Consider the following 27,856-nt stretch of genomic DNA (forward strand, 5'->3'; position numbering starts at 1 on the left):
GAGACGTTTGTGCGGACCAGACAGAAGTTGTCGTCGGCGATTCTTTCTTCTGAAAAAGTCATGCAATTTGAAACCCCCTGTCGCTGATCCATCGTGCAATGTGAACACATCAGCAACTGAATGTTACCCCAGATAGCTGTGCAGTGTGACCGGACTACTTTGAAAATCGTGCAGTGTGAACTCGGCATAAATTCCTTATTTTTTTATTTTTTTTTATTCTGCGGCCAAAAAGTATTCTCTTCGCTTCATAAAATGAATGTTGCATGGCTTATTTTAACGATGTATTTAAAACCTTTCTGGGCCTTGAAAGTGGTAAGGTAATTAAATTGCTGTATATGGGGTCAGAGAGGTCTCGGATTTCATCAAAAACATCTTAATTTGTGTTCCGAAGATGAACGAAGGTCTTAGGTTTGGAACGACATGAGGGTGAGTAACGTTAATTAATGACATAATTTACATTTTTCGGTGAATTAACCCTTAAACAAGAAAGAAAGAAGTGCTCAGCTAGACAACATCTTCCGCTCTCTAAGTGATCCCGAAATCGAGAGCGCACCACTTACATCCTCAAGCACATAGTGTGTGACTGAGATCAGCATTGACCCAGAGAGAGAGAGAGAGAGAGAGAGAGCCTCAGAAGGAGAGCGCTCGCGCAAGTGTTGGATCAGTCCTTCATAGGGATCTGAGGAATCGGCGGTAGGCGCGTGATCATTTGTGACTGCACCTCATTGTGGTGGTAGTCGCTACCTTCACGAGACTTTTTAGGCTTTCCCATAACGGTTTTAACGGTCGGAGGTACCTCGGAGGCGTGGAGCAGAGTAGGCTGCTACTTTTTCCAAACATGAGATTCCACAACAGCATCGGAATGTTCTTCCTCACAACGTTGACCGCGTTAACTTCTGTTTTATCGGCGAGTAACTGTAAGTTCATTTATTTATTCTGTGAAATAATACTTTTAAACAGTATGTCAATGTATTAAACCTTATCTAGACACATCCAAACAAGATCTTTTGAAATCCTGTCAACCTGCTCACATAATTAAAAATTAGTTAAACCAATGCAGTTTATTAGCAGACAATATTAAAATTGCAACAGTGCTTTTTATACATTAATTATTAATAAATTAATATAGGCTATTTGTTTTAGCCTATCTATTAGTGTTTTGTATGGTTTTATGATCATGATTTTAATGCATTCACTGAGATTTCCAGTTCAAGTCTATTCTTCGCTATAATTGTAGGCTATACAATTTGTATGCTAACTTTAATTGTGGGGTGTCTGGGGCCACTATCTTAATCTCACACAGAAATGTCGTGAAACCTTTATCGGTTCTTAAATAAAGACACAGAAGTAATCCCGTCAAAAGAATAAGAAAGATAACGACTCTTTTAATAATACAATAAAATAGATAGAGCGTAATAGGCTGTATCCTCTTTGATCTCTCTCTCTCTCTCTCTCTCTCTCTCTCTCTCTCTCTCTCTCTCTCTCTCGTGCGCGCGTGGACACTCACACGCCAAGGCGTGATCGAGCAGAAGTCTGGCAAGCACCGTTTTTCTCTCTCATTACGATTGCATTTCATCTGTTTGGAAGCAAGCAGGAGCGATGGGATTAGTAGCGATAGCCTACTCCAGACACTAAAGCTTACGATGATTATGGACATCTGCCGTGATCGATACGCCTCCGATACGCGCACGAAATTATGCAGTGTGTGTGTCAGGTGTTGTCTACGTCCCCCAAAGAATAGTCAAACCTCACATCACCTACATTGAGGAGACTAACAAGCTGGGCAAATTAGGAAAACTATTTAGAAATATACTAAATATTGTCTTGTAAATGTAAAAATGGAGTAGGTATGTGATGTTTAGAGGTAATCGTCATTCTTTGTTCACAAACAGCATATCAGAGGGTAATTTAACTTCTCATACTGGTAAATTGCCAGAGCCGAAACCTGACATGGGGAGACTATCAAGCTGTGCAAATTGGTAAAAAAAATAAAAATAAAGCTCAGTATACAAGTATAAGACACCATATTAGAAAGAAACAGATGTGTGTCTGTGTAGGCTACGGGTATTGCTATACTTGTGAGGGGACTTTTTTATGACCGCACTAATATAAAAACCTGGAAAAAAACGACTTCCATTTGTGATGGTCTTTACTTGTAAAAGCTCATAGATTGGCCACAACATATTTTGGTTTACACCCTCTAATCAACAGGTTGAGTGAGGGTTAGTCTAAGTGTTGATGTTTATCAATGTCGTAGCCTCCTTGTGAAAACCACTGAGTATGAGAAGTCACTAATGGTGAAGCCATTCAATATAGTGAAACCAATGTGTGTGTTTTGGGGTGCATTGAAAGGCCCTTAAAGGGACAGTTCGACTAAAATTGAACATTCTGTCATCACTTACTTACTCTCCAAACCTGTATGAATTTTTTTCTTCTGCTGAACACAAGATATTTTGAAGAATGCTTGTAACCAAACAGTTGATGGGCCTATTGACTTACATAGTATATGATGTAAATCTAAATGATGATTTATCATTTTTGGGTGAACTAGGCCTATATCCCTACAAACTGTGAGTGTGTTTGATTAGTGTGTGAGCATTTTAAAGGGTGCAGATTTGCAGTAGTCTGTAAATGTTATTGGTTTGGTGTATCCTCAAATTATTTGAATTCGAATGTGTGGCGCTGCCTTCTTAAAGTACAAAATCATCTGGAAATATCTTCATGTACAGACCTATTTAAACTGTGTGGGTAAGTATTTGGTTTTAAACTGACATAGTACTAAAGCCAAAGGAAATATTGAATCTGAAAAATATCAGAAAAAAATATTGTAGCATATCTAGGCTCTATAGCCACTGTAAGTGTACTGTACTATATATTAAAGTTCCAAAGCTGCTTTACATAAAATATTGCCTTAAAACACTGCTAAGTGATCATACTAAAGGTGACACAAATACAAACTACTGTACTTTTAAAAGCATGTATGAGATGAATAATTTATTTTCCTTAACTAGGATATATATATTTTGTATTATTTCTTATAAAAACTACAGGTGCCAATAAAATAATCAATCTCATTATTTCAAACCAGTCTTTAGAAAGCGAAATAAAACTGTAATAATGTAAGATTAAGTAAATGTTACGTTTAATTATTAACATTATATTTCTCTGAACATTTCTGCCGGGGTCTGTTGGACACCGTTTTGAAAACCTTTGCAAAGTGTGTTGGTTTGCAGGAGAGGATATAGTCTGATTGGTGAGTGTTCAGTGTGATTGGTGTGATATTTTTTTTAGTGTGCAGTAGTAAGGCAGCGCATGAGTGTGATGATGTTATGTTTTGTTGGGGGAATGTGGAAAGCTGCTGTCTACGAGCAATCAACACCGCCCATGTCAGGCAGTGGTGCTGCAGCTTCTGTAAGACAGAGAAGTGGCGTTTAACTCTCTCCCCGCTGAGAACAAAAGCCCTCTGCGGTTTTCAATCTGTCTCTCACAGACTTCAGTGCCCACGAAACAGGTGTGTGAGTGATTGAACTCGTGGACCCTTGCCAGGAGAAAATAACTTTCCTTTAAATAAGTTGCACTTAGGTAAAAAGTGCTCTGAAATAGACATCAACACTGAGATAAGGGCTATATGAAGAATCTCAGACAAAGCCCTAGAGTTAACAGCTGATTATACTGGGAGAATGCTTTTAACAAAATTTGGGAGTTAGTGTTGTTTTTAACACATTTCCTTTTCAGCATTCTGTAAATGAAGCAGCATTTATTTAAGCAGCACTTTCAATTTGTAATGTGACAGCGTCTTTCTGGCATCATATCGCAGGAAAGAAAAATGAATTTGATTCTTAATGGCAGTTAAAAATTAAACTTGTGAGGCATTTGCTAGGTGTTTACATATATTTCAGGCACATGCATGTTATCATTGCACTGGTAGAGGAGTAGAATAGTTTATTTTCCTGCACAGAATGTGCGTCCATATTGTATATATGAGTCGAAATCTGCTAAAGGGTAATAATGGTAATGAAGTTTTAAAAAAGTGATTTTTTTTTTTTTTACTATTATTTACAACATCTGCATTTTCATGGGTTTATTTAAAATATTTTTTGTTGTAAGAGACAATTAAAACAACTTTGTGCACCAAAACCCCTCCAGTCCTTTCCTGGTAAAAAAATAAAATAAACTTTTTTTTTTTTTGCCAAGCCAAACATGTGAGTCTCTGAGCAACATGTAATTTATTTAAGCCACAAAATAAACTTCGTTTCATAAAACAAAACTACGCAAAAAGCATTTAGAACGTCTCCAGCATGTTTTATAATTACCCAAAAAGCAAATATAGTGTTTTCTTCATTTTGGCAATTTTAGATGAACTGTTAAAGGTGCTTTGTGTAAATTTTAGGCATCTAGTGGTGAGGTTACGAATTGCAACCAACAGAAGTTACTGTGGGCGACAGAAAGCCATGATTATTCTTTACAAAGATAAATGAAGAAATTATGTTTACTTAAAGGATTAATTCACCTCAAAATGAAAATTACCTTATAATTTACTCACCCCAATGCCATCCAAGATATCCATGTCTTTCTTTCCTCAGTGGAAGAGAAATTAAGTTTTTTGAGGAAAAAATTTCTGGATTTTTCTTCGAATAATGGACTTCAATGGCAACCAACGTTTGGAAGTCCAAATCAATGCAGTTTCAAAGGTTTTTAAAGTGCTTCAAGTAATTGAACTGCACGATCGCAGCTGAGGGAGAGGGTCTTATCTAGCGAAACAATAGGTCATTTTCAAAAAATATAATATATATATATATATATATATATATATATATATATATATATATATATATATATATATATATATATATATATATATTAGGGGTGTGCAAAGCAGCCGGTATTTGTATCTGTATTTGTATTTGTTGAGGGGGAAAAAGTATTTGTATTTGTATTCGAGTAAAATCCAAAATAGGCGTAAAAATCTAGTTTTTTTGCGTTACACTTCTAATTTACGTTATAGTGTAAGTATTCTTTAATTATATAAATCCAGCAATGAACATGTAGCCTACCAAGGAACGTCATTGAAAAGAAAATAACATAACAGCCATTACCTCATCCATGGTTAAACCAACAACTAATAAAATACCATTGTGAACATTATGAATCCCACCACCACCCGTCCTTGTTGGAGGACGCTGAACATACAGAATAAGTAAGGGATAATGTATAGCGAGGCGGTTGATTATGAGCCTGACGCGAAGCGGAGGGGTCTTGAATCAGCCTGAAGGGGTTGTATTCGCTATAACAACCACCTCGCTATACATTATCCCTTTTACTACATGGCTACCTACCAAATAAATCAATAATTTGACTCAAAATATTGATTTAAAAAGGAGTTTATTGATTTAAAAACTATTGTATTGCTTCCGCTAAAAAAAATAGTCCGTTCCGTCTCTACGTTTAGAATCCATGGCAACGCTCTGTTTTTCGTGGCAACGGTGTGTTATACTTAGCAGCGGTCTGTTATTAAGAAATAACCATGGAAATAACAGACCGCATTCTACATTAGAATTCAACCAAGCCATGTAATAAAAACAAATAATTACGGAGCTAACAGAGCTACTTAAACAGAGCGAACATGAGAGCACCCGGCTGCAGACGTCAATAATGCAGCGTAATGAAATAATCTCCCGATCAAACTCCACTTCCCGAAAGTTATAAACTGCCTCCGGAACCCAGTTAAGGTACAAAAATCTATTCAACAAAAATAGTAATGCAGTTAAGTGTTTTTTCGCTCAGCCGAGCCCTCTCTGTTGCTGTGTGGAGCAGCCTGTGTCAGTCACCTCTTCCTGAACGTCACTCACTCACTCGCGCACTGCGGTCTCGTGAAGAAACGCAGCTTTTTGATATAAAGTTTTTCTTGTTCCCGAATACAAATATTTTCTAAAGTATTTGTTCGAAATAAGTATTCGTAAAAAACACGTTATTTGTGCCTTTCCGAATACCGTATTCGGGTTCGGCTCCACCCCTAATATATATATATATATATATATATATATATATATATATATATATATATATATATATACTTTTTAACTACAATTAGTTCGATTGAGCTGATCTGCAACGCGCCAGGAACTACGTCATCATGTTGAAAGGTCAGGCTCGATGTCACCGGCGCAAGTACCGGCAACTGTTTACAAAGCGACCGTGCGGAGGAGGAAATGACATGTCTTTGTGTCTCATTATTGTATAAAATGGTCCTTACGTGTGTGTATCCTGGGTGTTTAAATCTTTTAAAACCTAAATGTGTTTTTTTTTTTTTTGAGCGTGACCTTTCAACGTGATGACGCAGTTCCCGGCGCGTTGTTGATCAGCTTAATCCAAACAATTATTTGTGAAATATGTATGATATATGTAAAATAATGTAAAAAAATATATGTAATATTATAAACTTGACAGGTGATTTTTATAAAATGTTGTTTAAAATATTAAGGCAATTATCAAAGGTTGATCAAATTTTGTCTAATTCTTCAATAATAGATTATATTGTTTTTACATGGTTTGTACATTTAATTACCCCTTTGCAGATTTTGACTTGTATACAAATTTCTTTAAGAAACATGCTTACATTGGCCTGCAGCTGTTGATGTAGATTAAGGAATTTAAGGGAGTGAAGTCAGCCTGAATTATGCTCTGTCTGTGTGCTTCTGAGTCATGTTTACTGTTAGTGTTGCGTGTGTCTTGTGGGTGTTTATTTATGGAGCTGTTTTCAGTTGGTTTTCACTACATTCATGAAATGCTGAAGGGGCATCGTGCTATATTTACAATCTGTTTTAGGCGTCACTCCAAATATTGAAGCTAGATTTTGAATTATACAGCTTTTCAGCAGTGAAGCTATTTTATTGATTAAGTAGGAGGTAGAGCTGACCGACTCTAGTCTTGTTTTTCTGTTCGCCTTTCAGAATTAGAGGCTGGATTCACAAAAAAAAAGATACATTTTAAAAAGTGGGTCTCAAATTTGTGAGTGAATTCTGTGTACAAACGTTCTCACAAACAAATCATATATATCATGATTCATCAATAGCCTTATTTCTAAAATGTATTCTAAATTTACGAAAAAATGTCAATTGAAACCACTCGTGCACAAAAATCACATGCTCTTGATGGCTTTATAAACATGTTAAGATGAAATTTTAAACATAGATTTTATATATATATATTAGTAAAAAGATTAGTAAAAAAGTAAGAAGCGGTGTGTATAGCTCCACCTGTGAGGTAGCTCTGCATAAAGAAGACACAGATGTGTGTATATATTTCTGTAATGTCTGTATAAAAGTTGTTTATTGTGTTTGAATTTGTTTTGATGATGCCACTCTTGGCATTGCTCAAGGATCTTGCACACCCTTTTCTTTCGTCACTCTCAGCAAACATGACGCTTTCTAAAGATGTGTTCTCTCCTGAGAGCACGCGTCTTTAGAAAGCGTCATGTTTTGCTGAGAGTGACGAAAGAAAAGGGTGTGCGGAAAGAAAGCTCTTATATGGACATGGATTAAGTGTGTTTTATGCAAATTACTTACCTGGACATGCGGTCGCTCTTTTTAAATACTCAGAATTCAAGGTTAAGAAAAAATTCATGTGAATACACGTATTTTGAATTAGGTGAAAAGTTTTTGTGAGAAGTTCAAATGTGGTTATAAATACGAATAGTGTACGCAATTATTAGTCAGTGAGACCCAATGTTCCAAATGCAATTCTGAACAGGCAGAGTGTGTGGCAGTTCTTTCCCAAGATCCCAAGACTCTCTGATCAACTCAATGAAAAACACCAAGTCTTTTTGCACTGCCTGCAGATTACAGCAATAGTCATGAACGTGCACACTATTTTTGTCGCAACTGGTTTGACGGGTGTTCAGCACTTGGCATCATGTTTTTTTAATGTGCTATAGTTATTTCCTAAAGTCTGTCTGTTGAATTAAATTGCACTCTGTCTTTTGCGCTCTCGCTAGAGTGAATGCACCCTGTATCTGTGTGTGAGTGTGATCCTGTGAATGGGTGCACTATATGCTGAATGTTACCAAAGTTATGTTGTAATTATAAATTTAAAAACTCTGACTCATTTTGGTAGAGTTGTTTTTACTGAAGTTTAACATGCATGACCGAAACCTGTTTGCATTTTCATTGTCCAAATGTCCTACATCCCCAGTAATAGTATTATAGTATTATGTTATAATCCTTTATTACAACAAGTTGGAACTTATTTTAACTTATTTACAATTATTTTTAAGAAGATTATTTTCAAGAATTTGAATTAGTGTAGGGATAATTAGTGCAGGGATAATTAGTGTAGGGATAATTAGTGTAGGGATAATTAGTTTAGGGATAATTAGTTTGGGAACACTTTAGTTTAGGGTCCAATTCTCACTATCAACTAGTTGTCTATTAGCATGCATGTTACCAGGATATTGACTGTTTATTAGTACTTAAAAATCACATATTAATGCCTTATTCTACGTGTCCATATTCCACATCCCTTAATCCTACCCAATATCTAAACTTAACAACTACCTTACTAACTATTAACAAGTGGAAATTAGGAGTTCATTGAGGCAAAAGTCGTAGTTAATAGTTAGTTTATATTGATTTGGACCCTAAATTAGTGATCGACCGATGTATCGGTTTACCGATATTTTTCCCGATATTTAAGCATAATCGGGTATCGGTTTTGTAATATCGGATTCGCCGATAAACGGCGCCATCTTGTGGCCGTTTTGAGAATTCTGCCATTGCAGCCCACGTCTGAGGAGATCAGTCAACAACAACTCTGTGCACAGGTAAAATATATGTTCGACTTACTTTGCTTTAATTATTCAACTTTATTTAACATAACAGACATGCAGAAATGAGATTTGAGACATAAATGCCTGATATAGTTTATTTATGCAGCTTGGTTCTAACGAATTGAGACGAACTCATGGAGTCACGTAGTGTAATCCGTTATGTCCTGCCCCAATAAAGACGTAACTTTACATGAATTAAATAAAACAGACATGAATGAGTGCGTGTTGAAAATAAAAGCGCTGAATTTAATTCTCTATCTGTTGTATTTGCTCATCATTAGTCTCGAAAAAAAAGTTTGTTCATATTGCTGAGCACTCACTGGGTTGATGATCAGGAATGCTCAAGCACGGCCACTGAATGAAACTTTTGACAAGATTATCTTGTTTAAACACCCTAGATTATATGATAATTTACTACATAGCAATTATTTCGCTAATACACATCTAAATATACCGCTTTGTGGAAATTATTTATTTATTATTTGCACGTGCGATCGCGTTGAGTAGCCTAAGTTATAGTTCTGTGTAAATGCATAGATAAACGGCATTTTGTCAGAAAGGATTTCATGATATAGACTGACAAAACTATTATTAATAATTAATAACATACTAGTTGGAAAATGCAATTATGATTATGCTGTTTTGTTTGTTACTTTCCTGACAATGTTGCATTCCAGCTAATATTATTCAGTGAATTAATATTACCCAGTGAATTATTCCTCAACCTTAGTTTAAACCTATTAAACGGCACATAAACTTTTTAAAACTGTTTAAAATGAAATACATTTCTGCAAAGGTGATATGACTCCCGTCAATTATTTTCTCCATATGAAAACATTAGACTTTTAACATTTATTTTGCCTATTGTTAACATTGTTGCTGCTGATGCTTATAAATTAAATGTATAATTTAGATATAAATTATATAATGTAATAATATAAATGTTTTTATTGTAATTTGATTTATTTACCATTTTTGAAAACAAACGAAGCAGGCTTACAGGGCACAATGTTGAAAGACTCTGTTTTCTACACTACAACTAGTTCTGCTTAACTGGGAGTATTAAGTTACATTATAAAATAGCTATGCAAAAATAAAATTCAGGTAATTTAGATTCCTAAAGTTTTTTTTGTTTTGTATGCAAGGAGGGAGTGATTTTTATAAATAAAATGGTTTGTTCAGTTAATTTGTGTTGTAATAATTGTGTCAAAAACAGAAGTATAACAGTAAATAAAGATCGGTTCTGCATATCGGTTATCGGGCGCATAAACATGCAAATAATCAGTATCGGTATCGGTTATAAAAAATCAGCATCGGTCGATCACTACCCTAAATAGCAGTTAAGAAGCATTTTATTCTTAAGAATGTTTCATGATTCCGGCCCCAGAAGTAGCAATGCCAATTTCATGAATAAATCACTCCTTTGTTTCAGGTCTTTTTTAATCAAACTGGTTAGGAAAATTGGTTTGTGATTTAGTGTGAATCATGTGTACAGTTCATGCACTGATTCGTTTGGAGTGGTTTCTCACTAGATATAAGTTAAACATAAAATATAGCCTACGAGCATATGCTATTAAGTGAACACACCTACAGATACAGTGAGCTATGAATCCTATGGGACATGACAGAGGCTATACTCTCCTAATCCTCCATAAGGTATTCAATTAAAAAATGGCTTTCACCCTTAATTCCACTGCCTATTTTTGATCCTCCAACAGATCCAACTCTGTGTGGTGGTGTGCATGAGTGCCTATCAGAGCAAAGCTGTGGAAATAAAGATTTTTTTCAATAAATAAGAATAATAATAATAAATTAATTAAATAATTAAAAGGGATTTTAGGGAATACATAAGAATGGTAATCGTATTATTAAGTAATCAATTTAAACTATTTGAAAATGTTATTTTATTTTAGAATGTGCACACATTCACTCAATTCAATTCAATTCAATTCAATTCAATTCAAATTTATTTGTATAGCGCTTTTCACAATACACATTGTCTCAAAGCAGCTTTACAGAAATTGCATTTCGGAAATGTACATAGAAAAATACAGTTAGTTAATCAAGTATTAATTTATGGCATAACATATCGCCGGCTTTGAGTCGTCTCTTCACAGGCGTCGAGTCGTCTCTTCACAGGCGTTGGGGCATCTGAAGTCTCCGTGAGAGGCTGGATACAAACTGGAGCTGACGAACGCTATTTACCTCGGGACTAGCGTCCCGAGATAACAGCAGAAAGGCAGATGGGAAATAATTAGCATAGCTGATGTTCATAATGTTAATGCATTCGAACCGATTCAGCAGTATCAAAGGTTAAGCATTAAGTGAATGCTTGGTTAAAGAGATGCGTCTTTAATCTAGTTTTAAACTGGGACAGCGAGTCTGAGGCTCGTACAATATCAGGAAGGCTATTCCAGAGTTTAGGAGCTAAATGCGAGAACGCCCTCCCTCCTTTAGTGGACTTAGATATCCTAGGAATGACCAGAAGCCTCGAATTTAGTGATCTTAAAGAGCGCGATGGATTGTATGGCGATAGAAGGTCTGTTAAATACACAGGAGCTAAACCATTTAGGGCTTTATAGGTCAGTAGGAATACTTTGTAATTGATACGTAACTTAATAGGTAACCAGTGTAGAGATGATAAAATAGGTGTTATATGATCATATTTTCTTGATCTAGTAAGAACTCTAGCAGCTGCATTTTGCACTAACTGTAGCTTGTTAATTGAGGATGTAGGACAGCCAGCTAATAAAGCATTACAGTAATCTAGTCTCGAGGTCATGAAAGTATGAACTAACTTTTCTGCATCAGAAACAGATAGCATGTTGCGTAGCTTAGCAATGTTTCTAAGGTGGAAAAAGGCTGTTCTTGTAATATATGAAATATGATTTTCGAAAGTCAAGTTGCGGTCTAGTATAACACCCAGGTCTTTTACTGTAGTGGACAAAGTAACAGGACATCCTTCTAAATTAAAGTTGTATTGTAAGGGATTTTGTGGGTAGTTTTTTTTTGGACCAATAAGTAGTACCTCCGTTTTATCTGAATTTAATAGCAGGAAATTACACGTCATCCAGCATTTTATATCATTTAGACACTCTGTCAATTTAGATAAGTTAGTGTTTTCATCTGGTCGTGATGAGATATATAATTGAGTGTCATCAGCATAACAGTGGAAATTAATTCCATGTTTTCTTATAATATTACCAAGTGGCAGCATATATATTGAGAATAGCAGAGGGCCTAACACCGATCCTTGCGGCACTCCATAGTCTACTGACGTTATCTTTGATTTTTCCCCATTTAGACAGACAAAATGGTAACGGTCTGATAAGTAAGATCTAAACCAGCTTAATGCCTGTCCCTGAACACCAGTGTAGTTTTGTAGTCGATCCAGGAGTATTTTATGATCGATAGTGTCGAACGCAGCGCTTAGATCGAGTAGAACTAGTATTGAGATACAGCCTTGGTCAGAAGCTAAAAGTAAATCATTTGTAATTTTAACTAGCGCAGTTTCTGTGCTATGATGCGGTCTGAATCCCGACTGGAATTTTTCATAGATATCATTTTCTTGTAAGAAAGAGCACAATTGAGCGGACACAATTTTTTCTAGTATTTTAGACATAAATGGAAGATTTGAGATGGGTCTGTAATTTGCTAAGTTATTTGGATCTAATTGCGGTTTCTTAATGAGAGGTTTTATTACTGCCAGCTTGAATATTTTTGGAACATGACCTAAAAATAAAGACGAGTTAATAATATTAAGAAGAGGCTCTTCGACTACAGGTAACACTTCTTTCAGTAGTTTAGTGGGTATTGGATCTAATAAACATGTTGTTGGTTTCGATGCAATGATAAGTTTATTTAGCTCTTCCTGTCCTATAGTTGTAAAGCGGTGTAGTTGTTCTAGAGGGGCCATAATTGAGGCTGAATCATAAGACATCATAGAGGATTGTATATTTACAATTGTGTTTCGGATGCTTTCTATTTTCTCATTGAAGTAATTCATAAAATCATTACTACTATATTGTAATGGAATATTTTGCTCTGGTGATGTTTGTTTATTTGTTAGTCTAGCCACGGTGTTGAATAAAAACCTTGGATTATTTTGGTTATTTTCTATTAGTTTGCGGAGATGCTCAGCCCTTGCTGCTTTTAGAGCCTTTTTATAACGTGACATACTGTCTTTCCACGCGATTCTAAAGACCTCTAAATTAGTTTGTTTCCATTTACGCTCTAAGTTACGAGTTTCTCTCTTGATTGCATGCGTAGCACTGTTGTACCATGGTGCTTTAGTTTTCTCTCTTACCTTTTTTAATCTAATTGGTGCAACAATATCTAGTGTACTAGAGAACATGGTGCTCAAACTGCTAGTCATTTCCTCTAGTTCATCTGTTTGTTTGGGTGCACTGCGCAGCTGAGATAGATCAGGTAAGCTAATTCACTCTTATTCGTATAGGTCTAATGTGGAAAACGCAAAAGTTGCTGGTCTCGTCACATTTATGTTCTAAATTACATGAATCATGATTGCCTATTTTTAATATTTTTTTAATCTAATTTTCAAATTGGGAAAATTTCATAAATTGAGAAGTTTGCATCACTAGTCTATTACTGTCGATCGCTGAACTTGTACCGTAAAACAGTTACATCTACTTACATCTTTCCACAAACTTTTGTTGCGTTGTGACAGTGACTGTAAGACCCGCCTTCTGTGATTTGATTGGTCATCTCGACCGATGTGGTAGAGCGGCCTAAAAATGTAACTTTTAAAACTTTTTTTCATCCTAACAACAAACAGCTTTACTCGTTCAATACTAAAATTTAGGATAAGACAAATAAAATGAGAAAATATGATTTATATATATAATTTTTATTATTCATAGTTCAGACAAAATGATTGGCTCTGATCTGCCCCACTCCACCTGTGATCCAAAGCAATAAAGGTTTGAAATGCTAGCAGCAGATGAGCATAAATAATCACAAAATGCCCTGTGTAATATTTGTGAGGCACTAACATCTGAAATAATCAAAATTCAGCTTGCCAAGAGATCAGTGGGATTGTTCTCTGCTGACCCCAAAGCTGAGGGTACAATCAGTGTTGTCTGCAGGACGGCCCAAATGCTTACTCAAATTCACAAGAAATTATTGTTAAAACTGGATGTACAGGATGCATTTGTCAAGAAAAAAAAAAGATTTACTGTAATGTCTTTGATTTGATTGTGTCTGACTCATCATTGACCTCAACTTGACATTGTTTATTTCTCTTGGGAAATAAACAAAAATGATTATAAGTATTATTCATTAATTTGTGCGCATAATGTTTACAAGTAGGGATGCTCATATTGACCGTTCAACCGTTAACCGAAAGTAAAAATTTTAACCGATTAATACTACCAGTTAAATGGTTTTGCCTACAGACATATTTCGCTGAGCAAGCAAAATGAAGCGAGGGAAAAGAAGTACTGTGTGGGACCATTTCGACAGAAAGGGCGATGAAGTTACTTGGAAAATATGCTACACGGTATAAAAATACAGCAGTAGTACAAGTAGGGCCTAAAATGCAATATCACTGGTGAAGCAAACATCCACGAGCAAATGAAAGGCGCTTCCTGGCTACTCTATCTGTGTCATCGGAGAGGGTGTTTTCTGCAGAGGCTCTAACTGCGCTCCAGACTAACCCCACATCATGTAGACATGTTACTTTTTTTTAAATAAAAAATAGACAAGGTGTTGATTGAGGTCGGCGTGCTATTTTTATTTGACAAAAAAACTTAGTCTGACGGAAATCAAATTGCCGGTTTTTCAAAGCTTCGACGGATTCAGTGTTTTCTTTTTGTCATCTTAATTTGTGGATTATTTAAGTTTAAAAAAGTATTTAGTGTAGGCCTATTTTATGTTTTTCTCTGTTGTCACTGTCAGAAATGCTGCAGGTGAGTGAAAATGTGATGTGAATCCAGGTTCTTTAGTTGATCCAAAGCCCGTATACGGAAAGCCTGTTAACTCCCTATTAAGCCCTATTGTACCGAATTTTGGTTGTTGTTCCACCAGAGTTCCACTGCGGGGCGATCGCCCTGAGTGCAAAATGAATAGGAGTTTATGGAGCTAGACGGCTAAATTTGTCTCTTTCACCCGATTGCCATTGAGAAATCTCAGATTTGATTGTAGATTTTGCAAGATCAACATGGGTTATAGGTCGAAAGTTGAATGTACGAGTACTTATGTCCTTTCGATTTCTTACAGGTTGAGTTGTTGTTGCCCATTACACGCTAACATTCTGCTAATGAACGCTGATTGGTCAGTGAAGGACTGATTACGACCAGAGATACCGCTTGATGCCATCATGGCATCCGAAGCAGGACCAGAATGCGTGTGTGTATTTTCGGCGTGGTCTCTTAAAACAGCAAAACAAAAACTCTTCTAGCGCGCGTATTTACCAGTGTCAGCGGTGTTGTCGATGAAAAGAAAGTGCAGAGCGCCAAAGCGCCAAAGTGACTGAAGGATTGCCGTAAAGCAGTATCTCTAGTGGAACGATGTGTATGACGTCATTGAAAAAAAAAAACGACTCTAAAAAATCTAACACCCAGCAATGAGGAATTTCTTTGCATCTCCTTTCGAATACAACATTCAAATTACTAGAAAAAAAATTATATCCTGAGAAAAGTGGATTTTTAGACCTCCATTCATTCTGCACTCATCCTGTGAGCGCCCTCATATGGAACCAGAGTGGAACTGCAACCAGTTCAGAAGCCGGAAGTTTACTGAGTGAACGTACTCTCCATATTAGACATTCTCTGGTTGATCTGTTCTGTATGCTTGCACGTTAACCCTATAAACCCGTGATTTTTTTTGTTGTTGTTGCATTTTTAACGGGTCACAGACACTCGTCAATTTTATTTTTATTTATTTCCAATTCAATAATCTTATCAGTTAACGGTTAATACTCGGATAACGAGCGGTGGTTGTCGGTCGGGAAGACGAACCGTAATCAGCATCCCTAGTTACAAGTAATATGACTGACAAATCTAGAGAATGCACACTGAACAAATATCTGCACTAGTAGTTATCATCACTAGTAACTAATGCTAACTTTATTTTTTACATTAAATAAATAGTCAGCATAAACTGTTAACAATTTGCTCAATAATTTGACAGTGTTTACATATTGCAGGTTATTTATTTTCTCCAAACACCCAAGACAAGTGCAAGAATCTTGAGTTCCCTTTCGTCCTGGGAACTCCGACGTGTCGTCGGGGGAGTTCCCTGACGAATTGGGATCACGCTAGGGAGACCAATTGCCTTCGAGTGAATTAAAACGAGCCAATGAAAATTGGCATGCAAGATTTGCATTCCGCGACCCGCCTACCAGCGCGGGTATAAAAGGCGGAAGTAAACATTGCGCAATGCTTTTAGCTTCGGAGCCGACCGATTGTGTCCTCTCTGAGTGAGTGAGCTTTAAGATTGTATTTTTCTTACTGCTACGAGTCTGCTGTTTCGGGAGGGGATCTCTCTGTGTTGGTGAGATGGCGTTTCAGCGACCGCGCGGTTCCTGTCTGCCGGCTGCGTCTATATGCTGTTAATTCAAAAGCTGTTTTCACAGCTGGTAAACGGTTGAGTGCGCACAGCGGGCTTGCAGTTTCCCCGCTGTGTTGCCGCGTTGGGTCCCTGTGTGCTTCAGCACGATAGAGAGAGTACTTTCTTCCTGAAAGAGCAACACGAGTGAAGATCGCGTCCTTTTCAGGATGACGTTTCACTCGTGTGTTTCTGGATGCGATCGTTCCCTGTCCTTATTTGACGGCCACGTTCATTGTTTCACATGCCTAATCCGTGTGTGAGACTACGTTCGTGGGTGGTTCATGTTCTCTCAGGGGTGCATGACCACGTCGGCACGTTGTTCGTCTCCCCTTTCTCGTAAAGGCTTGAGCCGCTCAGCGTGCCGTGTGCCGTCGAGCGCCGGCTGACAGCGCGGGTTGTCACGGCAACCCAGCGCGCGTCATTCGGCGCTCAAGATGCGTGGTCAAGATCAAGACTCGCGTGCCTCTATGAGGTGAGTCCCTTTGCTTATTTCCCGATCTAGTTTCTCTTCTGGTGCACCAGAGGAGGGCTACTTTGGCGAATAACATTGGTGATCTGAGGGTTTCAGTGAGCACGAACCACTCACTCCTCTAGCGCATCGCAAACAGGCTGAGACTGTGTTCGTGGGTGGTTTATGCTTTCTGATGAGAGCATGACCACGTCGGCACGTTGTTCGCCTTGCCTGAAGGCTTGAGCGCCCAGCGTGCCGTGTGTCATCGAAGCGATGGCCACGTTCACTATCTTGCATGCCTGGTTGACGGCCACGATCACTGTTTCACATGCCTAATCAGTGTGTTGAGACTGCGTTCGTGGGTGGTTCATGTTCTCTCAGGAGTGCATGACCACGTCGGCGTGCTGCTCGTCTCCCCTTTCTCGTAAAGGCTTGAGCCGCTCAGCGTGCCGTGTGCCGTCGAGGCTTTCGGATGGGATTCTGGTCCTTCTCATGAGGGACCAAGCATTTCATTCGGGGCCCCAGGGAGGACAGATGTCGATCGCTACATCGGAGAGAGGGCTGTTATACTCTGAAAATGATTCTGAGTTCCTACTATAATGTCGTGTTCTCATGCTGAAGATTCAGACTTAACAGCCACACTTTCCTGGGCTGTTCTAAAGCGCCTGGATGTGTGTGAAGAATTTTGGCAGTATGGAAGCGTTTTGGTGCCAATATGGCAAGCCAAACATGCCTAAATCTGCAGAAGTTTTTCCTCTCTCACTACCACTGCACGTGCGTAGTTCTAACTCGGGGTTGAGCTGTGCTTAGTGACTGACCGTGATTAGTCACAGCGCTGGCCCTCGGTTAGACGATGTCCACACTGGTGGTCCAGAAGCACCTCAAAACCAGCCCGCTCGGAGTTTGTTTTTCCCAAGGGAAGGGAAGCAACCCTGAGAGGAGCGACCCAGAGTATGTGACGATCTGCTCTTTGGGAGTGCGTGTCATCACCACTCCTTCCCCCGGGGGAGGGCCGGGTGGAGAATTTAGTTTCTGTTCCGCCGCTGGTTATCCAGTAATCAGCGGTACCCAAAGTTTGAGCAGTCCACTTCCTCTGAGTCGTTCACGGGCTCCAGCGCTCAGATGGCAGTGAGGGGAAACCAGGACTCGATGCCCCCGGGCCTCGTCCCTCGTTTCCCCTCACGGTCGAGACTGGCAGTATAATAAGACCAGTTTCCTCCGTCCGAGAGGGTCAGAATGGCAGTGCGTGCAGCCCCTGAGCTGCACCACTCCCGTTCCCCTCTCCCCAGCTTGCAGATAGCAGTGACGCAGCCTCAGCTGCGTCGCTCCGGTCTGCAGCTGGGCCCGGAGGCGCAGAGACCAGCATACGAGGAGTCAGGGCCTCGTTCCTCGTCTCTCCCCCTCCCCTCGCCACCGGGCAGTCCGCAGCAGAACGCCCACGAGCCTTCTCTGCCGTCTGCCCCTCGGTGGAAGCCGGTTGGTGTCAGGCGCACCCAGACCCCCGCTCTCGGTCGCTACAACGCCACCAGAGCCGGGTCCCTGTCTTCCACCTCGCTGCCCCTCCGCGGGTATGCCGGTGGTTCGGGTGGGTTCATTGGGACGGTATCTGGAAGCCTGGCTAGAAGCGCTTCCGGGTCCGTCCCGATGGCTCATCCGCACCATCCGGTTCGGCTATGCAATTCAGTTTGCACGCCGGCCTCCCAAGTTCAGGGGCGTCCACTTTACCCGTGTGCGGTCGGTGGACGCCCCTGTCTTGCGGAAAGAGATCGATGTCCTGCTGGCGAAGGACGCGATCGAGCCGGTCCCTCCTGCCGAGATGAGGTCCGGGTTTTACAGCCCCTACTTCATTGTACCCAAGAAAGGCGGTGGGTTACGGCCAATCCTGGACCTGCGGGTCTTGAATCGGGCCCTGCACAAACTCCCGTTCAAGATGCTCACGCAGAAGCGCATTTTCGAATGCATCCGTCCCCAGGATTGGTTTGCAGCGATCGACCTGAAGGACGCGTACTTTCACGTCTCGATTCTCCTTCGACACAGACCGTTTCTTCGGTTTGCTTTCGAGGGTCGGGCGTATCAGTACAAAGTCCTACCCTTCGGGCTGGCCCTGTCACCCCGCGTCTTCACGAAAGTCGCGGAGGCGGCCTTTGTTCCCATGAGAGAACAAGGCGTTCGCATCCTCGACTACCTCGACGACTGGCTCATTTTAGCTCACTCGCGAGATGTGTTGTGCGATCACAGGGACATGGTGCTTCGGCACCTCAGCCGGTTGGGGCTTCAGGTCAACTGGGACAAGAGCAAACTCTGCCCCGTGCAGAGGATCTCTTATCTCGGTATGGAGCTGGACTCGGTCGCCCGGACTGCGCGCCTCACGGAGGAACGCGTCCAGTCAGTGCTCACCTGCCTCAGGTCTTTTCGAGGCAGGACAGCGGTTCCACTGAAACAATTTCAGAGGCTCCTGGGGCATATGGCAGCCGCAGCCGCAGTAACGCCGCTCGGCCTGTTACATATGAGACCGCTTCAGCGCTGGCTTCACGATCGAGTCCCGAGGTGGGCGTGGCACAGCGGCACGTTCCGGGTCAAAGTGACCCCGCACTGTCGCCAAACCTTCTCCCCGTGGTCGGATCCTGCGTTTCTACGGGCCGGAGTGCCCTTAGTCCAGGTTTCCAGGCATGCTGTGGTTTTCACAGATGCCTCTGCCACCGGATGGGGGGCCACGTACAACGGGCATGCAGTTTCAGGTCTGTGGACGGGGCCTCAACTGCATTGGCATATCAACTGCCTAGAGTTGCAAGCAGTACGCTTAGCCTTGCGTCGCCTCAAAGGGGTTCTCAGACACAAGCACGTACTGGTCCGTACGGATAGCACTGCGACCGTTGCGTACATCAACCATCAAGGTGGTCTACGCTCCTGTCGTATGTCGCGACTCGCCTCCCACCTCCTCCTATGGAGTCAGAAGCATCTGAGGTCGCTTCGTGCCATTCACATTCCAGGGGAGCTCAACCGTGTGGCAGACGAGCTCTCACGGCTGCCTCCCCTGCCAGGAGAATGGCGACTCCATCCCCAGTCGGTCCAGCTGATTTGGAGTGTCTTCGGAGTCGCACAGGTAGACCTGTTTGCCTCTCCGGACACGACCCATTGCCAGTGGTTTTATTCCCTGTCCGAGGGGACCCTCGGCACGGACGCCCTGGCTCACAGCTGGCCCCGGGACCTGCGCAAGTATGCGTTTCCCCCAGTGAGCCTTCTTGCACAGACTCTGTGCAAGGTCAGGGAGGACGAGCAGCAGGTCCTTCTTGTGGCGCCGTATTGGCCCACCAGGACTTGGTTCACCGAATTCATGCTCCTCGCGACAGCCCCTCCTTGGCCGATTCCTCTGAGGAAGGACCTTCTTTCTCAGAGACGGGGCACTCTATGGCACCCGCGTCCAGACCTCTGGAAACTCCATGTCTGGTCCCTGGACGGGACGCGGAGGTTCTAGGTGGTCTGCCACAGGCAGTGGTAGACACCATCACTTCCGCTAGAGCCCCCTCTACGAGGCGCCTCTATGCGTTGAAGTGGAACCTGTTCGTCGATTGGTGTTTCTCCCGTCAGGAGGACCCCCGAACTTGCCCGATCGGAGTCGTGCTTTCCTTCCTGCAAGATGGGTTGGAGCGAAGGCTGTCTCCCTCCACCCTCAAAGTGTATGTCGCCGCAATAGCCGCGCATCACGATGCACTGGAAGGTAAGTCCTTGGGGAAGCACGACCTGGTCATCAGATTCCTTAGGGTGCCAGGAGGTTAAATCCACCTCGTGTTTTGCACTCGGTACCCTCTTGGGACCTTGCTCTGGTACTTAGAGCTCTTCAAAGTCCTCCCTTTGAGCCTTTGCTGACGGTAGAGCTTAATATCCTGTCCATTAAGACAGCGCTCCTGTTGGCATTGGCCTCTTTCAAGAGGGTCGGGGATCTGCAGGCTTTTTCGGTCGACGAATCGTGCCTAGAGTTCGGGCCAGGCCTTTCTCACGTTGTGTTGAGACCCCGGCTCGGATATGTGCCCAAGGTTCCTACCACTCCCTTCGTGGACCAGGTAGTGAACCTGCAAGCGCTGCCCCAGGAGGAGGCAGACCCAGCCCTAGCTTTTCTCTGTCCTGTCCGCGCCCTGCGGGTTTATATTGACAGAACGCAAAGCTTCAGAACCTCAGATCAGCTCTTTGTCTGTTACGGAGGCCGGCAGAAGGGGAAGGCCGTCTCCAAGCAGAGGTTAGCCCACTGGTTAGTGGATGCTATCACCCGAGCATATGAGTCTCTGGGTGAGCCCTGTCCTCCCAGGTTGCGCGCTCACTCCTCTAGAGGTGCTGCCGCTTCCTGGGCTTTGGCTCAAGGCGCCTCGCTGACAGACATCTGTAGAGCTGCGGGCTGGGCGACACCGAACACGTTCGCTAGGTTCTATAGCCTTCGTGTGGAACCTGTTTCCTCCCGAGTTCTGGCTACGGCCAGTGGGTCGAGGGAATAAGTTGTGTCGGCTTGCTACGCCACTCCGCCTCGAACAGCGGATACGTGCTTTCTTGCTCCGTATGGCGCCCTACGTTGGTGAGCCTCGTGAGTTCCTCCTTCACCCCTCCGGTGCTGGGCGTGGCGGACCGCCCGGCGCCAGGTCTGCTACCTCTAGTGAGGAGTTGTTAGTAGACTGGGTGCTCCAGTGATCTCTACTGTGAACCATCATGCCACGTGCAGTTTAGCCGTGTCTTCCCCTTGACGGACTCGTTCGTCATCCCTGTTGAGTGCGCTCCCATTTCCCTTGGATTGGGACCACCTCAGGGACTGCCATATGTTTCACTACCCCATTGGGCTAGTACATATGTGTATTCCTGGTCAGTCAGGCTGGGCCTTCCGCAGCTTTCCCCCTCTCTTGGGGAACGCTTTCCCAGTGTTATCCAATGTCCACTGTGCGGGTCTTGCGGAACAGCAGTGTGGTTCCCATGCTAGCTCCCGCAACTTATTTCAAGAAACTGCTGCAGGGTAGCTTAGCCGGGCGCTGGAAGGGGCCAGCACCATGGCGCTTTATTAGGGATCCCAATTCGTCAGGGAACTCCCCCGACGACACGTCGGAGTTCCCAGGACGAAAGGGAACGCCTCGGTTACGTATGTAACCCTCGTTCCCTGAGTACAGGGAACGGAGACGTGTCGTCCCTTCGCCATGTCGCTGTACCTTCGCGGAGGACTGGACACCGTTCGGCTCCTCAGCGAAAAGCATTGCGCAATGTTTACTTCCGCCTTTTATACCCGCGCTGGTAGGCGGGTCGCGGAATGCAAATCTTGCATGCCAATTTTCATTGGCTCGTTTTAATTCACTCGAAGGCAATTGGTCTCCCTAGCGTGATCCCAATTCGTCAGGGAACTCCCCCGACGACACGTCTCCGTTCCCTGTACTCAGGGAACGAGGGTTACATACGTAACCGAGACGTTTTCAAAATAAACTCAATTACCTCTACAGTCACTTAAATTGCTCTTCACTGTCAATAACGTCAAAGCTGCATTTAGTCTGTGTCGTCCTAATAGCCGCAGTTTTTGTGAACTTTAAGAGGATCAGTGAAGCAAGGTGGGCTTACTGACTGCAGAAAGACATGTGTTTGGTGTCATATACTGTCTCATAGAATTGCTCATGTTAATTTATATTCACGGTTGTTAGATGCTGTTATTACTTTTAAAAAAGGTCTGAGCACCACTTCTATTTTAGATGTGTTTGATGAATGTTCACTCTGTTTTGCTGCATCTCAGGGATTCTCATGGAATATCGCATTTAATTAAAAGGGACATAGTTGTTATGTTGTGTTCCCACATTAAGGTCCCAATGGACTGGTTTTCACATCCACAAGTTTCCCATTGATTTTTGCAGGCTATTTTCTTAGCTCCTGCAAATTTTGCTATTCAGCCCTTATCGTGTTAATAATTTAGCATATTGCTGGGCCTGTGCAGTTCTTGGTAATATTTTTTAAGGACATTTTTGTTTACCTTATTTTGTTTACCTTCCTTTGAAATCTCTTTCTTTGCAAAAAAAATAAAATTAAATATCACTGCCCTAGACCACAGGTTCTGATATGAGGACATTATCCTATAGTCTCTTTTTTCTGTCGCTTGCTTTTAGTCGGTCTATCTCTGAACTGATCTTAGAGGAACTTGATGGATCTGATATTCTAAGGATCCGGTCAGGCGGGGGAGTTTGGTGAGAGGGCCCTCCCAGTCTCAAACAAAATGGTGAGAGGACCCTCCCAGTCACACACAAATGAAGATCAAAGCAGGCAGGCAGGGATTTACAGAGATTAAAGCAAAGTGAAGGACAAACAAAATCCTCCCGAGTTTTGATGAGGGGAAATTAAGGCCACGGCTCAGGATCGGATAAATGCAAACAGAGCGCCTGCCAAATGACACATCTTAGACAGAAAAAAAAAAACATGCACACAAATAACATGTTTTCGGCTTTCTTAATTCTGCTTGTCAGGGTTGTTGTTGTTTTTTGGATTTTTTTTTTTAATGCTAGGAGTTTATTAATCAGGGAAGAGAGAGCTTGATGAGATCACTTGGAGTTTGAGCATGCTTTTACTATTATAATAATAATAATAAGAAGGTGTATTTTTATTATCAGTTTTAAATTTCTTAATATAACTGAATTTCATTATGCTATTTAGAGTAAGAATTATAGAAATATAGCCTTCCCTAGCCTACCCATTGAACAGAACACAATCATGATGTCATTAAAATAATTATTTTGTTACAATGAAATGAAAAATGGCATTATATCATTAGGATCTATTGTCATGAAAATGCTGCTCATTGCTCAGTACGACCTTTCCTGTGGTGTGATTCCATGTAAAACATCTTTAAACAGCATTTTTCAAATTGTAGTATAATTATTGTGAATTTTCATTGACATGAAACATGTGAAAAACTTTTAAAAAGCCATTTGTCTCACAGCAGGACCATTAAATCTCAATTAGAGATCAAAAACTTGATTTTAAAGTGTAGTTTAAAAATGTCATATTTAAAAAGAAGTTCATGTCCGTTTGCCCAGTACCCTTTCGCAGTGTTTGGAAAGAGATTTCAGATCCATTGAATTTTATTATACTGTACATCAGATAATGGTATCTAAAGGGCCAAACAGAGTTATCTGTCAGGCAATCTTATCAAAGATCCTATTTACACTGCAAGTACTGCTGTCATTCCACTGGGAGATGATTTAAACAATGCCTGGCGGAAACACTGTGGAAACCCGTTAATCTGCCATTAATCTCCCACCTTAATCAGCGCTATCGCGGCGGCCCATCAGATGGGTGATCGATCCCGCAAGCTATAAATAGCTCAGAGCAGTGTGGGCTAAACAACTCTCTGACGTGATGTACGTTCATTAGACCTGGATGCTTGAGGTGTTTAGCACATCCTGTCCTTTCTGAGATAATCATAATCACTTCCTCTCTTTCATTTTATCCTGCATTGTTTACAGCTGTTGAAAACTGTCCTGTGGTCCCTCTATACCAGGAGTCGGGAAACTGTTTTAAATGAATTGACATGTCAACCTCCAAATTAAATCTGTTATATAGTGTAGACCAAAATGCAGTTTTGGACCCAAAACGTTTTTGTACACTTAAATTATAGTTAAAAATGTGGAAATTTGCATACAGTGACTAAAAGCTTTTCTCAAAACTTCTCTGAGCCAAATTTGCTATTGATTTTGACAAGCTGACTCCAAAGTTGTTGTTTTTTTGCTTTTTTTATGTATATAATCAACTATCAATCAATTTGGACTCTTTAAAAATTAGTGTTACATGTTATGAACAAATATCTTTAAAATACAAAGTATTTTAGTAATACTTTATAGGGGTAGGAATCTTTTGGTACCTCACTATTAGATTCAATTCGATTTTTAAGGTTACGATTCGATATGTGCATAGATTTGATTGTAGTTTACTGTTTACTGTCTTGTGTTACTTTTCTTAATTTGACTGTGGTAGACAGTTTAATAGGTCTAGAAGGAAAAAAAATCGTACTGAATTAAATGTGAACCTTGAAATTTATTTAGTTTTTCTGCCCATTGTAGTCAACCCAATATTATACAAATGTCCTTTAAGCTGACAACAATCATAAATTTTTTCATTAACATTAATGAAATGTATGGCAACAGTTTATGAGGGTGCTACCTGTCCCTTTAAGAATGAATGCACGGATATAGTTACACTATATTTTCTCCCATTTGTTTTCGTTCGCGTAGGACTTAACCGACTTTGTTTACATTGAATACTCCAGTCCACATGATGTGCATTTTGACATAATTGTGTGTGTGAAAGAGAACTGAATTCATGATCACATGCATGTGAGAAGCAGCATCTGTGTGCGCACTTCGGCTGTGTGTCCGTCAGCGAGTCCTTGTTCGCGGCTTATTGTAATTAACGTCAATAACTGTATGTAACTTTAAGTAGTACTGCGAAGTTAATGAAGTGTAACACCTTATAAATCGATTTTTGAAATTTGTGAATTCATAGAAATATAGAATAGAATAGATAGAATCGCGATTCATATATGAATCGATTTTTTTCCGCACCCCTAATACTTTATCTACATTTTAAACAATTGTTTTCAATAATTTGAAATCGAACTGCTTTTTGTGAAATATTTTGCGTGAAAAGCAGGGCCACTGTAATATTCAATATGCTTTATTGAAGTTATATCCTTTTGTTTTGAAAAGTATTGCTTTGTGTGCAAAAATCAGCAAAACAGAAGGAAAAAGTGTGTTATTGCTGCAGCACTGCTGTGGCTGTGAGTAGGACTTCACGACCCACAGGACAGTAGATCAATTTCCTAGAGCGTTCCACTTTTTGTTCAGTGCAGATCAGTTTCTGGTTTGCGCAAGTTAATGGAACGGATCTCTGCGCTGTTCAGTGGGCCGTGAGAGTAAACGGATCCACTCTCCAGTGATTCGCACTGTGCAGTTCTACTGTGTATTGCAGTTTCATCCCACTTTTGGATTGTTTGGCTTCCCATAAAGCTTTATAACTCAATAAAACTGTCTGTGTGATTACAAAGAAGGATTGCTGAAAGATTTGTGCAGATATGATTGACTTCAGCATTTCTAAAAAAAACCCAGCTAAATAAAATTATATGCATAATATTCCTCTCTCCTCTGTTATTGCTTGCATTCCAATGATTACACCTTCGTGTTCCAATGGCGGCAACCTTTGTTCTTTGCCGATCCCTGCTTCATACTCTTTCTTATTACCAGCATTCCCGTATTCTCTTCCTCTCATTTCTCTTTGCCATTCCTGCCCCCTTTCTCTATTTTCTGTGTCCCCTGGACCACATGATTAAAGCACTCCTGCCCAGGACACATTGAGGATGCACAGTAATAATACCTGACCTTTTGAACAATGACCATGTGGATCCACTCTCAAGCAGGACAGAATGAAGAGTGCATCAGAGACACAGACCTGCCTGAGACGTCACTGACTCAGGCCCACCTTTCTTAGTCCTAACATTCCACATAATGTCTGTCATTCAGCCACTTCAAAATGCTGCTGCTCCAGGGGTTATTTTGTGATGGGAAAATATAATTATATGGCAGTTGCTAGGCAAACACTTTACGCTACTGTGGTCTCTGTGATTGTTGTGTTGTGATGTGCATACTGCTAAAAGAGAGGGAGAACGTAAAATTGTAGATTGTATTTTTTTTATTTATAAAATGTCGAAAGGTCATTGACGTGCTCCTGTAGATGACGGGGCTTGAAGAGAGGTGCTTTTGTTGTTTTAACCATGAAGGGCCATAAACCATTTTTATGAAAGATAAAAGCGCAAATTTTGATTGGTTAATGAGGTAAAGTGTTCCAGCTGAGGATACTTATGAAGCCACCAACAATGGTGGATTTACAACAGTGTTTCTGAAGAACATTTCATTGTTCTTTTCAGTATGAATACTAAGCATGAATTGATACCACATAAACCAAATCCATTGAATGCTCAATAGTTCAATTGACTGTAATGACTGTTTAGGATATTTATTTAGTGGGATGGGTTCTCATTATTTGGCTTAACCAGCGGTGCCCAGTTCTGGAGATACTGCAAAGTTCTGCTTGTACCAGCTAAATAAGGTCTCGAGGAACACTTAATTACAGACAGGTGTTTTGAAGCATTGTTGGAACTCTACAGAATGCTAGATCTCTAGGAACAGGATTGTGCACCCCTGAGCTAAACTTTTAGAAAATTCAGTTTATAAACTTTCAATGAAACCAATCTTTTCTTCTGTATCGTGACCAGTGTTGTGCAAGTTACTTCCAAACTGTAATACATTATACATTACTTGTTACTGTTATTTAAAAGTAATTCATTACCTTACAATATTACTGTCTCAGAATTGTAATGCGTTACATTACTCCTGTATTACTTTTGAGTTACTTTCACCAAAATAACTATACAGAAGTAGAACTTAACATTCTAAAATGACTAGGGCTGTAACGATATGCGATATGAAACCGAAATCGGGACACTCAGATCGACACACGACTTCCAACTCCCAGCGTTATCCATACCGTCCAGATCCAATGCTACCACATCTTTAAATTACTATTAGTATTATTTGAAGTTAACTTAACATTATAAAATACGTAGACCTACACCACAAAACTAGCTGAGGATAAATTATTTAAAATTTGGGAATTCCAGCGTTATGGACATGACATTTGCAGTCAAAACTTGAAATATAAATTCTCAGAAAATACATTAATACCAAAATATTGAAACGTATGTTTATCCATAGGCTCCTCCTTGAAAGGAGTCCAGACATTAGAAAAATATCAGTCTACACATGCGTTTTATATTTAATATGAGGGAAATAGACAGTCATGCGTGACAAAAACAATCTTTAACTTTTAGGAGGCAACGATTTTTTTGTTGTAATTCTGTGAATTACACTGCGAAAATCGGATGAAGAAGGGTTGCCTCTCCACAGAACATAAAATATTCATTTATTTTTTATTTTTCGTGTTCGCATTTATGA

At 40.8% G+C, this 27,856-nt stretch overlaps 1 protein-coding gene across 3 annotated transcripts in view; it reads left to right on the top strand.

Annotated features, from left to right (window-relative positions):
- The first annotated feature begins 316 nt into the window (after nucleotides 1-316).
- Nucleotides 317-27,856, top strand: part of cntnap5l (contactin associated protein family member 5 like) — a 101,769-nt gene continuing 74,229 nt past the window's right edge. The window contains exon 1 of one of the 3 annotated variants that reach the window (XM_077203780.1): nucleotides 317-426. Coding sequence is in view for 1 of the 3 variants with exons in the window: in XM_077203779.1 (XP_077059894.1) it covers nucleotides 839-917 (79 nt within the window). In the remaining 2 variants the exon portion in view is untranslated. Of the gene's footprint in view, nucleotides 427-632; nucleotides 918-27,856 lie in introns of those variants that run through there. The other 2 variants (XM_077203779.1, XR_013194906.1) reach the window with 2 other exon arrangements.

The sequence above is a fragment of the Siphateles boraxobius genome, unplaced genomic scaffold, assembly GCF_051911475.1.
Source record: "Siphateles boraxobius isolate OS27281-9 unplaced genomic scaffold, OSU_SipBor_1 5, whole genome shotgun sequence".
Lineage (NCBI taxonomy): Eukaryota > Metazoa > Chordata > Actinopteri > Cypriniformes > Leuciscidae > Siphateles > Siphateles boraxobius.